Here is a 16,295-nt window from a genome sequence, read left to right as displayed (position 1 = left end):
TTATGTGCATTCAGGGGCTGTTTGAAACTCCTTGGAATATTTTTAAGTATCCCAAGGTCCTTGGAAATGATATTGTATAGCTTAGACTCTACTAAATGGACTTAACTCTTTCTTAAAAAAATCTTTCAAATAATTTTGCTTGCAAATTGTTGTTAAGTACTACTTATTTACGTAATTCTCTCCCGGATCATAAAGCCGTTTAGAGACCATTGCTGAAAAGTAGCAGATATATCTGCTTGGAGGGAGATATTATAGAGATATTGGAGAAATGTATGTATGATTTGCTATGCACATGTCTTGCTGTTGAGAACAATGCAGTGAATCTGAAAGTGTCTACTTTGCTAAGCATCAGATACATTGGGAAGCTTCATACTAGGAACTGATGAAACAGAAAGGTGTTGCTTTTTATCATGCGAATTAAAGCATTAATGTGAGACTAGATTCCAGAATCCTAACTTGAAATGGAAATCTGAAATAAGTCAGAATTCAATGGATATTACATGTAATTTATAAAAAGCAATTTTGTAAAAAGTTCTACTTAGCGAAAATGCAAGTCACAAACCAAGTCAGAAGAACTCCTTATCATAAACTACCTCCTATTATTGATATTAAATATGATTCCTATTTGCTTCTTGATTTATTTCTCTAGTCATTACACTTCTCTGAAAATGAGCCATAGCATAGCTCTTTATTATACTATCTACAGGTTTCCCTTGTTGAGGGTTAATGGTGCCATGAAGTCTAAATGATATAATGGAAATAAACAAACCCAAAATACCAGAAACACTACCCAAAATACCTGGTAGCTTTGATAACTACATCTCTCCCTAAACCTCAGTGTCTTCATCTTTAAAATGGGGTCAATACTAGTAACTACCTCAGAGATCATGTGAGTATTAAATGAGGTATAGTGCAAACAGGGTGCTTAGCTCACTGCCTGGAATATAGCAAGTTCATCATAAATGTTATCTTCAGCTCCTGACTATCATCAGCATCCTCAAATACGGGAGGAAGAGGCCACCAGCGTATCTTCCAGGATCCGCTTCCAATAGACAAAATATTGCAGGCCTGCTAACACCACCAAGCTTAATGCTCCATCACTGCGACAGAGAAGTGGTTCACACTGTCAGATATGGTGTCACTGACTGCATCACTGAGTTGAGAGAGGAGAGCTAGTTGTAAAATGATGTATGCACAGGTACCATGTTACCATGTTTAAATGTGAGCAAATCCCTCTGGCCTTAGCAGCTTCATATTTCTCTCATGCTTTGTTTCCTGACTATAAACAATTGCTGCACATAGAGCACAAGAAGTGATGCCCCCCACTTAAAATTGTCAATGATTTATTAGCTGTCTTTACCATGCCACTTCAGAGAAAGTAAAGCAGTTTGTGGATAACTATCAAGAATGAAATCTGGATTTTCACAACCAAGTAGTGAGTCTGGCTCTCTAAACATCATTAAAACGCAATATAATTCTATGGTGTATGCATATAGAGACATATTTCTTTCATCTTTACAATTATATGTCATAAAATGGTGATGGAGCTTCACTGGCTCATACTATAAAGGCAAATATGCCTATAAATGATCCTAATAAATATGTCAGAATAGGAATCTTGGCAGTGACTTCTATAGGAGCAGTTATGACCTCCCTCTTTCTTTTTCTCCTTCACGTTTTTCCCCCAGGAAGTAGTTAGGAAGCTTATCCTGAATTATATGGCCAAAGCAAGATAAATAGGTGAAACAGTCAAATTATGGGTTGTGGACCCTAAATTACTCATATTCCAATTGTCAGGGAGCGCTGGGGTGGTGCTGAGTGAGTCAGATGTCTAAGGTGATATTTTGTGAATTTCAAAGTGGCATTTTTGTTTTTGTTTTTGACAATATGGCATAGATTACACTTGGCCAAAAGAAAAAGAGAAACAAGTCAGAATTTATTAAAGTACTATCGTCTAATTTATTGTACTTTGCATTTGTCTTAAGAAATAAATATCGCTGTATTTTTTACCAGGAACTAGTGAAAAGATACTTTGATAGCTTTTCATACATATATTGAGCCCATGTTCCTAGAGTTATGACTTCCATGATTAAAAGGCTTTCCTTTGCTCTTCAGCATAATGAGAGGGAAGCATATATACACAAAGACTAGTATACTAAACATTTAAAAAATATTCTCTTTATTCATATAACCATCATCAGTAGCCAAGACTTACTGAAAAGCTTATTATTTGCAATTATCCATATAGTTTTTAGGTAGTGCAAAATCAGGAACTGGTGAAGATATAAAGGGAGCGCCCCAAAATTCCAAATTGGTTCTAACCTCTTCTCTCTTGTGTGCATGCACTTAATTCTCAGAGAAACTCCCAGTAGAGGCCAAACTGCCATGGTACAAGCAAGCTCAAGAACTAGAAGAAGGAGCTGCTGTGTCAGAAGAGCCCTCGTAAGTGTTAAATGCATAAGGTGTTTTGCTTTGGAAGATGATTGGTTTAAAGAAGGCAGGGTCTCATTGATTGTGGTTTCCTTGGGTTCTGAGCCAGCTGTAATCCTCTTGCCAAGGGTTGAAATGAGCCTTTAGGGTTGTCACATTGGAGATTTATCAGTTTCAAAGTGTTTCTCAAAACATAGGATCACATGCTTGCTCTCTAAATATTTTTCGATTTTGAAAGAAATGAAGGGGGAGTGCCTGTCCTCTTCTCCAAAATCTGACCTCCTCTTTTCCAAGAGGCTAAAGGTGAGAAGGCCCAGGCTGCCTCTGGTGATGTAACATAGATTGGATGTGAAAGTCTGGGCAGCTTTTCACATTCCTTATACCTCAGCTGAGCAGTACAGCCACTCACAAAAAGTAAAGCACATGTAAAATATATCTGAGGACAAAAGAAGTATATTAGTTTTCTTTTCCCTATCTTGCTGTGACTGGGATCACATGGAACCCATGGATCACATGGAATTTTTGCCTTACTTGATCATGGTCCCTTACCTGCTCAGTTTTATCAAGGCCATGAAATTTGCAAGACCACCAGGCAAAGATTTTTCAGGTGGTTCAGAAGAAGAAACAGTAAGAAAGACAAACATTGACTGATTGATTGACTGGATGATTGATTAATAACTATATGTTGATTGTACTAGAAAGCACTAAGTATGTCTGATGCATCACTTTTTAAAATAAGGGAAAGCATTTTAATGATGTATTTCATTTATGATCAAAGCACTTTCTCACAGTGAGGATTTTCTAGAGTAAGTTATTTAATATAAACCCTAGGCTCTGTGCTGTACATCGGAAGATAAGACATGTTACCCATCCTCCAGGAGCTCACAGTATAGCATGTAGGATATGAAATGGTTTTCAAATTCCACCTGTAGTTTAAATTTTACCAGAGAAGGGCACCTAAGTAGCTCAGTCAGTTAAGCATCTGACTCGGTTTCAGCTCAGGTCATGATCTCACGCTTCATGAGTTCGAGCCCAGCATCAGGCCCTGTGCTGCCAGTGCAGAGTCTACTGGGGATTCTTTCTCTCCCTCTTTCTGCCCCTCACTCTCCATCTTTCTCTCTCTCTCTCAAAATAAATAAATACACTTTTAAAAAATAAAGGAAATTTTACCAGAGAAATAAATTAATACTGTAATCTATCTATTCAAAAGCAACTTAGAATTTTCTCAGACTCATCCTGCTTGAACCTAAATCTGATAATGTGTGCCAGAAAATGAACTGCGTTCCCAAATCACACTCTAAACGGCAAAGGATTGAAAACGAATTTCAAAATACACATTGGCACAACAGAAGTTCATTTGTAAAGAAATGAAACTTGTTTTTCGGTCACTTGGTTTCACATGAGGCAGTACCTTTCATAGTTAAAAGGATAATAAGCAAAATATAAATTAGTCCTGTACTATAAAGTTACTACAGCACATTCTTCCACTTCCTTGAGAAATGGCTTTTTTAAGCCATTACAGAACTTTGGAGAAAAGGCAGTGTTTAAAGATCACAGTGCAACCTTTACTTGGGTATATGAAGGCTTAAAACTTTTCTTTCTCTCCTGCCAGTATCTGGCTGGACCGGCCTACTTGCTGCTGGAGAGGAAGTAAGCAGTTTATTTTAGAGGGGGATTAACTCTTTATCCACTAAGGTCCTATTTAAGACACAGAAAGGTGCCATGTAATTGGAACTAGTTGCTCCTTATATGCATTCTTAGGTGAGATACATTTACAACCAGACATGTCTTATTCTACTTAAATAAACTACTCTCTTGTACACAATATTTTGTCATTTGGTCTAAAGCATAATCCTATATACAGTATTGCATTATAACCAAAGTTAAGTAATATAATAAAGTTGAAATTAAATCAAAACATCTTACATCAATAATATAACATCTTTCCCATTATTAGATACTCCTCAAATGAAAGTAATAAGTGGAATTTAATGCCTCTGCAGAAGGATTACTTAGACTATGGTCAACCATGTTTTGTAATGAGTGTTTTCCAGTGAAGGTCTGATTAAGATGCATTATGTTGAACTTTAATCTTAATAAAATCCCCAAAGTAGTTAACCACAGAGTTTTCACCGTTGAAACTATAGCCATATATTAGATTATTAAATTTTACTCTTGGTGTAATGGAATTGCCATCTTGGCATGATTAATCTGAATTGAAGTCGATTGTAGTTGGAGCGCTAGTGCTGGGGAAAGGAAATGTATACTATTATGCTCAGAACAATAATTACTTTTATACCAAAATGAAATAAATGATAGCCATAGAATAATGTAATGAAAGGTATACGGTTTCCACATCTTAATACGCTTTATATGTTTAGTGAGCTGAACCCTAAGAAAGGTCTTACGTGTCACATTATTTTTTCATTGATTTTGAATTTAAAAAACATAATTTTGCATGGTCTTAATTCTTTCTCTTTTAAACCACATAGACTAGTTTCTAAATGTATACAGCAACCTATAATTACTCTCCATAGCATAATGAAAAAATGATATACTGTCAGCGAGTCTTTCCTTCCCCCCACCAAAGAGTCTCACATTGCTTAAATTAAGTGGTAATGTTTGGAAGCTGTGGCTGTCACTTCTGAACTGCTACAGAGAAACAGGAATAATAGTCCAGAACTATTGTCTCTCACTTTGGCTCCACCTAATAGAGAGTTCTGTAGTCAAACAAACAAACAAACAAACAAAACAATAAATATCATTTATTTCCCCGTATGTAAAATAAAAACATTATCACCAGCCTGTCTCATTAAACAATATAGAAAAGCCAGTACCTTAAAGTCCTTAGCGTATGAAAATACCGTTACTGAATATTAGCTGCCTGTGGTAATCCCAACATGAAAAACAATAATTGGTTAGCACTCTGGCCAAGGATATGTTGGAAAGCTCTAAGGTATGTTTAGAAAAATCTAAGATTAAAAAGTAAACACTGAACTTCCAAGAAATAACCACAACTTGATAGAACAGACATGTATACTGGTATTATTGTTCCCCTAAACTAAATGCCATGCAGGAGATACAGATACAGAGATCAATCACATGGGATTCCTGAATAAGCATCGAGATTAAGTCACAATATGGTAATGTCCTTAATATGTTGAATTCATCGTATAAAGCTGCAGGTTTATTCAGAAATACATTTAGACATTAATTGCCTTTTTTTCTAGCAACAAACGGGTTTATTTATGATGTCTTTGATTCATATGGCACAAAAATAGGAATATTGTGATGAATATGTTTTCATGATATAGAAAACATACCTCCTACCCCAGTTGGGAGAGTCATAGCCTCTAAACTGATTTTTCACTAGTGGCCATGGTTTATGTTGATCCAGGCACATATTTTTATCAGATTTTTCTGACAACAATCTTCAAGCAAGGTATTTTTATCTCTCCTTATCGAACAAAAAACAGTGTGGACAAGATCCAGTTCCTAACCAAGACTAAAACAAGTGGGTTTTTAGGCCATACAGCTGATTAAGCACAGACAGTCTTACAAATAAATATGATAAGGTGAACTTGCCTTCAAAGATACCCTCTAAGGAATCCATAGAAATCCCTGCTACCCAATTAACACAGAAGGAATTATAGTTAGACTTCTGAAAATAATAAGATTCTGTAGAGTTGCATTTTTTTCAAGACTAAGAGCAGTACCATTCTAGCACTTCTAGAAAGGGGCTAGAAAAATGACCGAGGGAATTCTCCTGCTGTTATTTGAAGTATGTCTTTTTGAATTTGCCTCCAGCTGATGAAACTCTCACTTAGGATACATCGTTTATTTTATTTTTTAGATTTCATAAGTTATTATTTTCCTTTTTTATCATTTTATTTTTACAGGGTAATATTAGTTTCAGGTGTATAATATAGTGATTCAGCCCTTCCACACATCACCTCATGCTCACACAAGTGCCTTCCTCAATCCCCATCACCTATTTCACTCCTCATCCCACCGGCCTTCGCTCTGGTGATCATCAATTTGTTCTCTATAATTAAGAGTCTGTTTCTTGGTTTGTCTAGTATTTAAATGCCAGATTGAGCCCAGCTGGTTGCTTCCACTGACAAATATGTGGGAATAGCTTTCTAGGTATTTTTTAAGCCCGCAATATTTTACTTTTATTTGGTGAGGGATCAGAACTACAATATGGTAGTTTAATTGTGTTCGTTAATCAGGTCGAAGCTAAATAAATTACTGACCTGATTTCCCATCTCCTATATTTAACTTACTTTCAGTCATTGTTGAGTTATATGCAGAAATCTGACAAGCACCTCAAGCCGAGTTTACATAATGACCACTCTGACAGCTTAATTTCTTGAACAAAAAAGATACTATGGTGTCCTGTAGGACATGTAAAGGCTGCATGCCTACCGTTGCTGTACAGGAAGTTAATCAGCTGGCCTTCCTAACAAGCCTGATGTAACTTGGAATAGGAAGGAAATTGTTCATTTCCTTAACTCCTTCAGGCCACTAACTGGCCACTCAGTGCCCTGGAAGGTGGAATCTGTTACGGGAGGCAAGCGTAAAGGAATGGCCTAGATGTCCCAGAGGCTCTCTGCCTTTCTCTTTTTAGACTTTCTGGTCTCTGAATCAAATCATCCCAGAAAGAGGGAGGGAGGACGGAGCACCTGGGGAGGCCAGTTTCCTCTTAGATTTATTTCAGTTGCCAGGATTTCTGCTTGGATGGCTCTGAGCGAGCAACAGGAGACAGGCGATTACTTTGGACCCTAAATGACCAACAAGGCCCTTTCAACCAACAATCCATCCTTCAAACGTTGGCACATACCAGGCAGAGAGCCCTAATGGTGCAGTCCTCTCAAAGGTAGGGTTGGGTGGTCCTCTGAGGCCAATCGTGCTTGCCCTTAAGAACTCTTGGGTTATCTCATCAGATTTCCAGTTAACAGCTTTAGTTCATGGTTAAGAAAACATTTTTGTGCTTCAGCACAATAGTTGGGTCTTACACGTATTGCCATAAATAATCTTAGTGTGAGCCATTTAAAAAAAGGAAGAAGAAAAAGGAAAGCAGGCAGGCCAAAGGCAGCAGTAATATCTGGATGCCAGATGGCATCAGCTTAGTGATGGGGCTGATTCAATAAGAAGCAAAGGGAAATTCCTGTCATGCATCTGTGTGAACAGAACCCACAAGGAATTAGATACAGAAAGAAAAGCCAAGAAGAGTCGCCATGGTGATCCTGTAGTCATTAAATGCCTTGTTTACCTTGTTGGAAATAGTATTTAAATATATAATATGTAAGCGTATGTTTACATTAGTCCATATTTATATCCAGTAAGTTGTCTGAGAATGTGGATGGCTTAAGTCAGTGGTGAAGAATGTGAATTCATATTTTTAAAAAAAGTGGCTAGAAATGTTAATTGTGTGACATGTGTTTTTATATTTTCCCCCAAAGAATATTCAGGGAATCAAACATCAGTAATGGGTCCAGATAGTTTTGCTGTTTATGTCCTTAATACAAGATGCCTGAATTACATTCTCTTCATGAATCTCAGGCTACAGAAAATAAAAGGAATATCTTGGATAGATAGATACATAGATAGATAGATAGATAGATAGATAGATAGACAGACAGATAATTTCTTAAGAATCATAAGTCACATCATCTAAGATCAATAAATTTAAATACTATTTGTAGATCATTACACCAACATAAAGGATTTTCAAAAAGAACAGGGTTGAGCGTGAGAATTACAGGATTTAAAAAAAAAAAAAAGCACAAAAGCATTTAATTTTGAGAATTGGTACATAGCAGAGCAAAAGCCCATGCTGGCCAGACTGAATCAGCCCTTAATTCTCAATGGTCATGACCTCAGTCACTTTCAACGCCTTCCTTTCTAGCCTCCTTCCCATCTACCCAAATCGTTCTCTTCCATTCTGTCCTCTGCAACTGCGTGCTTAATGTTAAGTTCTCTGGCTGATTGTATATTTTAGATGACTGTGGAGAGGCAGTCAGAGCTAAATTTCTCACATCTCCTAATGAAAGAAGCTAAGTTTGCTCCTACGTCTCCTGCCCTGTGCTGTGCCCTGTGCCAGTTGCAAATACTGTAAAGATAAACCCGGTAGTCCTGCCCTCAAAGAACCTTGAGTGCATTCTTACCATAGGAATGATAGGATTGCGTCCAAAGTGCTGAATATTGGTCGGTTATCCACAGACTGAACAAATGAGCTAGCTGTATTTAAGAAACGTAACTTGATGTTTGGGAATGCACAGTGTGATAGTATTATTACTTTAAAAAGAAATTTGGAAGAATTATTTACTAAATTCCTAAACTCTCTCCACTACCATACATTCCTCTGAGTTAAATATTAGGATAGTTAAGCTGGTACATGATAATTCACAAATAAGAGCATAAGTGAGAGAAAAACGTAATATACAGGGAAAGGGTATGGGGGATGTTGATATGAACTGACGTTTGGCAGATTGTGATAGAACCTATTTGAATTTGACTTTCACTCCAAAACTAGTCCTTGAGGAAGGATTATAGCCAATGATCAGATATTGTGTCTCAGTATGCGTACTTGAGCGATTCTTACTAATATATTGAGAAAGGCTGCAGAAACCATAGGTAATTTCCTAAAATTTAAAATTTTTCAGGTACATAATGCTGCCAACTGTGTGTGTTGGTGAGGGGTAAGTCTGTGTATTTGTGTATTCAAACAAGGATATTAGCCCTGCTGGGATCAAAGGAAAAAGCAGTTTCGTTATTGATCATACCTCCTTGCAGAGCAGCAATGTGCACCAGCAGTGGGAAAAGTATGGCGACAGTAGCCACAGGGGACCCTGGGCAAGTCACTTAACCTTTTGGCTGTAATCTCCTCATTTGTGAAATGAGCATGATAACAGTACCTATATCATTGAGCTATTATGAGGATTAAATTAGCACATGTAAAGTACCTGGTTTGCAGGAAGCTCTCTATACATGCTAACTGGGGTTGTGATTGGGCCTTTTCCAGCATTATTCACCTTTCCGGAGAAATTTTTTGAATGGAGTAAAAATGTATAATAATCACCTATTTAGAACTGGAGAAATTGAGGCAGGTGTCATATCTACTGGCATGTGAGAGAGAAGTACAATTTGAGCCAAAATTCAGCCAGTGGTTCCCCAGATACCACCACCATCCTGCCTCTGAGGATACTATACTTCTATACTTCCGAGGCTTTTTGAAGATTTACTTGTAAGGATCACACTTTGAATCTAGCCCAAAATTTGTTCTGAGAGACAAACCTTAGTTACCCTTATTTGAACAAAAAGAAACCTACAGGGAACTGCAGAAATTAATAAGAAATGTTTAGAAAATGCTTGGGTGGAAAAGCATCCTCTCTCAACCCTGGGTTAAATACAGTTGACACCCATAGATGGCTCCCAATGTGCACGGAGACAGAAAAATCAATAACAAATTCAGCAGAGCAGACAGAGCCATTTTTATGTAGTCATTAGAAAAGCCTTTACTGCAAACCAAGAAGTTCTAAATTTGTCAGCCCCTCCAAACATCTCCACTTATTGCTCATTCTGTAGCTACTTTCAGAAAGCTAAATCTGAACTATTGCTCAGCTGAGCCCTAGAGAGTGACAAAGACAAATTAATGGGATCTGTGTGTGCCAAAATAAAGTATGGACCCTGTCACCACCAATATATGTTAAGTCCATTAAGGTCATTTTTAATGAACTGAACTTTTCATTGGAAAGCGTTGCCAAACTTGTTGAATTAAAGGAAAGAGACCTTTACAAAGTTGCAAAATAACCCAATTTCACTCCATGTGAAAGAAAAAAAATGGTTCATGGAAAGTATTCCGAGTTGACAATATTTTAGATTTTTATCAAAATCAGGGAAAATGATATGCATTAAAAATATCCGTTCTGGTATTAAGTTGAGAACTACAAATGCACTAATAGCATTGTAAGCTATAATGGCATGTTAGTCCCTGGGACGTGGCTTTTGAAATAATCAGACTGGCCTTAAGGAAAACCCAACGTTTAAATTACGTTCCGTGTGCACAAGCCAGAAAAGCAATAGGAGGATGGTCTGAAACAAATGTTGTATCCTTATATTTTATTTGGGAACGGAGTGATTTGGCTCCGTTTGAATCTGCTACATATAGTTAGTGGCCTATCTTTTCTTTTTTCCCAAAACTCTGTGTATATTAAGTTTTAAAGAGTGGATAGAAAATCAGGTGCTCCCTCCGATTTCTCCTAACAGAAGAATAACTCCAAAACGCTTCAGACTCCTTACTGGAGGGGCTGCTTGTATGATAAGGCAGTGTGAGATCAGAGCTATGTATAAATCACTGAAGGCAGCTTCTGGCTCAAAGCTGCCCCCCAATCCTTTTCTTCTGTAAAACAGTATTTTTATTGAGGTTAAATTGAAGTGTGATACACACAGAATTTAAATGTTCTTCAAACTACATGATAACCCATATCCCATCAAGATGAAAAGAGACCAGCATCTACTGCCTGAGTACACCTATAAGAATATAAAATTAATAAGCCCACTACTAAATAATAGCTTTTTTAAAAAGACTGATAGAAACTCCTATGACAGGAAAAAGTTTTTGTTTTCTTTAGTTCCAATACCTGGAACTAAGAGGTATGATTTAATTTCTCTGAGTTTCAAGATCGTTTCCTCTCTAGCTTGCTTTCAGTCTTTGGGCCCAGGAACAAACCAAATCACTCAGAACGTCAACACTCACCCTTCTATTTACCTATTCATTTACTCATTTTAAACATATATATTTATTGAGTATCTATTATGTGAGGTTCTGCCTTCACAGAGGTTTGGTCTAGTGATGGACATAGTTATTACATAAAGATTCATACTTGATTTTTAGAGGCTGATAACTGCTATGGGTAAAGGAAGAGGTGATCTAAGAGAGTCTAACAGGAGCTGCAGCAGGTCTGGGGTTCAAGGAAGTCTTCTCTGAGAAGACACATGCCAAATGAGTCCTGAAGGATGAGTGGGAGTTACTCCAAACTGAGAGAAGGAAGGGGAGTCATCCAGTAGGTGACACACCTGCCAAAACCTTGAGTCAGGAAAGAATGACACACATTTAAGGAAGACACACTAGAAGAGAAGCGTGGCTAGAAGCTAATAACCAGGGGGAGAAGAGCAGGAAATGAAGATGGAGAGTGGCATAATATAACCTTGGTAAGGACTTTGGCTTTTCTTCTGGGTATTCTGGGAAACAATTGAAAGCTTTATAACTACAGGGCAAAGAATGGCTTAGTAAGGGCTAACTGAGAAAGAAAACAGATTGGTGGCTGTTGTGGTCCAGCAGAAAAGCAAAGGCTTCAGTGGTCTTGGCTTATGTGGTCACCTGACAGTTAATATGGTGACACATGGATCATGGGGTCACCTGCCATGGTTTGAATCCTGACTCTGACATTTATGTAGCAGTATGGTATTTGAAATTTCTGTGCCTCAATTGTATCATCTAGAATTTGGGATGGAAAGAGTACTGTTAAAATACAATCTTCCAAAAGACAAAATCATGACCCATATAAATACGAAATGAGCACATGTCAAAATTTGTATTTAATTCATGAATTATTGAAGGAACCCTTAAGATGTTAAAACTTGTACATATGAGAACTGGATTTAGAAAAGTATATCTTTTCTACCACACAGTAATCCTTGGCACTGACATGAACAGAAAAAACTTTCCATCACTATGGACTGGAAACATTTGTATCATCAACAGCCCTCTACAAGGAAACTTCTATTTAGCTAAAGACAAACAAAGACTCACACTTCCATAGAATTAATTAGACAGCCTCCCACCCTAAAAGTCTGCTAGACAATGTCAGCATTCTGTTAAAAGGACAACCAGTGATCTCTTTTGCCCATCTCACAACATTTCTGACAGTATCCATCTCCTAACAATGTTATAATGAGTTAGTATATAGAAAGGGCTTAAAACACATCAGTAAACATTAGCTGTTGTTGTTGTTGTTGTTATATCAAGGTGGTGATGATGGAGAGAAGTAAATGAATATCAGATACATCTTTGAGGGAGAATTGATAGACTTGGGAAATCATTTGGAAGAGAGGAGCTGGGGAAAATGAGGGGTCAGGAATAACTCCTACATGTGTAGTTGAGTAATTAGATGGCCAGTAGAATCATTTGCTGTGTCAGAGAAGATTGGAGGAGGAATAAGATACTGAGGAGGGAAATCAGGAGTTCCATTTGGGACATTTTAGGTTGGAGATGCCTTTAAAATATCAAAGGAAAAATGTCAATTGGGAGAGAGAGCAAGGTACAGTGGTTACGAGCATACAACCTACTAGCTGTGTGAATGACTTATATTTCAATTTCGTCGCCCATGTATTAATTATTAAATAAAGCTAATGATAGTTCTTATCTGGTTGTCATTAGGATTTAACAGCTTTTATTTGTAAAGCACTTGGAAAACTTTCTGGCACATAAGTACTATATAATTTTTTGATAGAGTGATTATATTAAATTAATATTTATTCCTTTCAAAGAGCAAAATGGCTCCCTAGCCCAAAACTTACCAAAAAAAGAATTTGGGTATAAAGCTCCAGAAAAAAGTCTAGGATAGAGATGAAACACTTAGAAAAGTGTCTCACACATCGGTGACATATGAAACCAAGAATCACCGAACACATCACCAAACTGAACTCCGAGGCACTGAATGCTTATAGAGTTTAAGGAGAGATGGACCTGAAAAGGAGACTAAGAAGGACTTGACCAGAAAAGAAAAGAAAGCCAAGAGTTTGCTGTCATGTAAGTCAAGAGGATAAAATGAGTCAGAAGGAAGGCATGGTCAGCTGCCTTAGATGCCCCTGGGAACAAGATAGTTGAGGATGCATTTGTTGGGAAGAGCAGACACTGTAGGGCCAACATTCTCAGAAAGTGATTATCACCTTTCTTTCTGCTGGCTTTTCTCTTACTGTTAAAGTAGAACAAACTCCTCATGGTCAACAAGATCCCTTCATTAGTAAGACTCTTTCTCCTATCTTGTCCTGAACCATATTGAGAAAGATAGGTCAGAACTGCAAGACAGTTTTAACAGAGTACTCAAGTATGAGGCTGTGGGCCTTGAGAGAGCCTGTTAGTCCCTGACTCGTTGGAACTCTGAGAGAACTCTGATACCCCACAGCATTTCCTTCTAGTATAAAGTCTCTTTGAAAGGAGAATGTACCCTTTAATGCAGCCAGGCTTTCTTCTCCCACATCTTTCTGCAAGAAAGTCATTGAGGCGTTTTTGCAGAGGCCAGCTGCCTCTCAAAGAACCCAAAAGGGCATCATTATCATGAGAAAATTAAGTCTCCTTCTTGGAAAATTCCACTAAATATAGCTCTCCCAGTACTGCCTTGGTCTGCTTGAAATTGGGTCCTGCCTTCGTATTTATTTATTTACTTGTTTCTGGTTAGTGGATCAGACAGGGCAGTCACATAATTTTTTTTTCAAGTAGACACATTGATGGCTGATTCAAAATTCTCATTTTGTTTTGTTATGTTAATTTCTGGGATGGGTCTATGTTTGGTTATGCTACTGAAGCGTCTTATAGTGATGAAAGACCCTCCCAACCCAGGTATGATACTTAAGAATTTGAGGAAAATTATGAAAATAGGTGATTTTATCAGATGTTTTGTGGAGTGGTGTCCTGGACACCTTTGCGAAATTGTGCTTGGAGACTTTAATATGAGTTGCATAACTAGCATGAAATATTTGCAGCTCCAGAGAGCTGTAAGCTAACAACAGCAGTTGAGAAATATTTTCATAATTCCACATTCAGGTCAAGTATCCTTGACTAAAGATCTTTCACAATAAGTTAGATTGTTATTTATTTGGAATTATTTAGGCGTGGTTCTAAGTGAATGGGGAGGCATATCTAGATAAGTATTCTCCCAGAACTTTATTGCTTTCCCTGTATTTTTAAAGAATCATTTTAAGGTTGTCTTGGTGTTAGGGGTTTTACAATTAGTTCAAAAATCCTTAAAGGGAGAGTCACCCTCCCTTTGTTGCAGCATTCCAAAGGTTTTTGTTTGTTTCCTTATTTTGGAGGGTTTTGAAAAAAATCTCTTAATTTGTTGAGAGACACGAAATAACTAAAAAGTTTACATGAGGTCTTTTGATCTCATGTAACATGGAGCCCGATGAAGGAAAATGTTTCATTTTCCAAGTTGCTGTGCCACCCAAATGCAATTTCTTTTGCTTGTGTTTCTAAATTGCTCTTCAGATACCAAAATGCCTAGCCTTGTGGTTCAGTACACTACACCTTATCCTTAAGATTTTACTCCATTAATGTTTCAAGCATTGCTCAAAACCAAGAGAAGAATCAAGTTTGCAAAACTAAAGAAAAAGGATAAAGAAGATTGCATTCAAAATAGAAGAAGCATTATGGGATAACAGCATCATTACCAATAAAGTATGGGCATAAAGTATATCATACCCCAAATGATATACTTGTGTAAAAGACTCTCTGGTTAATGTGGGCTAGAATTACTTATAGAGTACTTTATTTTTCCAATATCCTATTTTCCAGATCCATCTGTGGCCACTAGTTAAACGATGAAATCTTAGAAAGGAAAAAAACCATGATTCTCGTGCATATATAAAATGAACATCTGTTCGAGACTTTGTTTACCTCGTTAATTAATCAGAGAATCAAGATGTTACAACAAACTCAAAGGAAATTTCAAAGAATGATATGTGTTTAGGTAAATAGATGCTGGAGTGAATGTACAAATAGACGTAAATGGGTCTGCTCACAGGACAACAATCAATTGCATTCCACTAGGCACAATTAATCTGCATCTTTGTGGGCAAGAATCATTTGCACTATCCGTTTTCTCTAATTGATAGAGCAGTAAAATAGCTCCCAAGGAGAGATTGCAATAGCTTGGAAGGATGCACTTGACAGAACACTCAGTCACCTCCCGGGTCTGTGTTAAAGTTGTCTATTATTTTTCCTACACTATTCATTTCATTCCCTCCTCTCTCCTTCCCCTAATATGCCACCACTATAATATACAAACATACAGCAAAAGAAAGAGGGAAAAGAAATCCAAAGGCCATCAGACGTCTGGCCGATATTTAATAAGATGGAAAACTAAACCAAAATTAAGTATTTTTCATGTGATTTTCTGCAAGCTTCAATCTGCATTTTGAAACTAGAGAATGAGGTGAGGCTCGTAGTAGCATTACAGTAACACCCCTATAAAGCCATTCTTATTTTGTATAATCCTGATCTTTTTTTTTTAGATGACTATGTACATGAGAAAGGAGAGGAAACTAAGAGGAGAAAAGAGACAGTTAAAAATCTTAAAGGTGCTGGCTGGCTCAGTCACTAGACCATGTGACTCTTGATCTTGGGGTTGTGAGTTCAGGCCCCATGTTGGGCATGGAGCCTACTTTTAAAAAAACAAAAACAACTTAGTTATCGACCATGTGTGCATAAAACTAGAGCCTAACGCTGGCTAAGCTCTTCAGTGACACAAGATTAGTTAACCAAGAGTGAATGGTTTCTGTTTAGCACTATATTAATAAAGTGATTGTTTTCATTCTTTCAGTCCATGCTTTTGCCTTCATAATAGCCACATGTAAACTAAACCACTTTGGGATTTTACAAGTGCACTTGATTATCGCTGTTTTCTGTTTCCTAAAAGGGACTATGGTAATAACTCTAATTAAAGGCTAAGCTCTTTGTTAGCTATATGAACAACTAGTCTTGCAAACTGAGGACCAGACAGAAGCAGAAATCATCTATTTGCCAGGTTTCCTTTTTAATTTCCTGAAGTGGGGAAGACTAAGTGTAGAAATCCTATCAG

At 37.3% G+C, this 16,295-nt stretch overlaps 1 protein-coding gene across 1 annotated transcript in view; it reads left to right on the top strand.

Moving 5' to 3' along the window:
• The window catches only part of ADAMTSL1 (ADAMTS like 1), a gene marked incomplete at its 5' end in the record, with an annotated part of 328,947 nt that overhangs the window by 118,155 nt on the left and 194,497 nt on the right, over positions 1-16,295 (top strand). Inside the window, one exon of the mRNA XM_039244420.1 lies at positions 2,358-2,442. Within this exon, the coding sequence (XP_039100351.1) occupies positions 2,358-2,442 (85 nt within the window). The remainder of the gene's footprint in view (positions 1-2,357; positions 2,443-16,295) is intronic.

The sequence above is a fragment of the Hyaena hyaena genome, unplaced genomic scaffold, assembly GCF_003009895.1.
Source record: "Hyaena hyaena isolate Hyena2069 unplaced genomic scaffold, ASM300989v1 scaffold_240, whole genome shotgun sequence".
Taxonomy (NCBI): Eukaryota; Metazoa; Chordata; class Mammalia; order Carnivora; family Hyaenidae; genus Hyaena; species Hyaena hyaena.
Note: the sequence above shows the minus strand (reverse complement) of the source record. Positions and strands in the feature narration are given on the sequence as shown.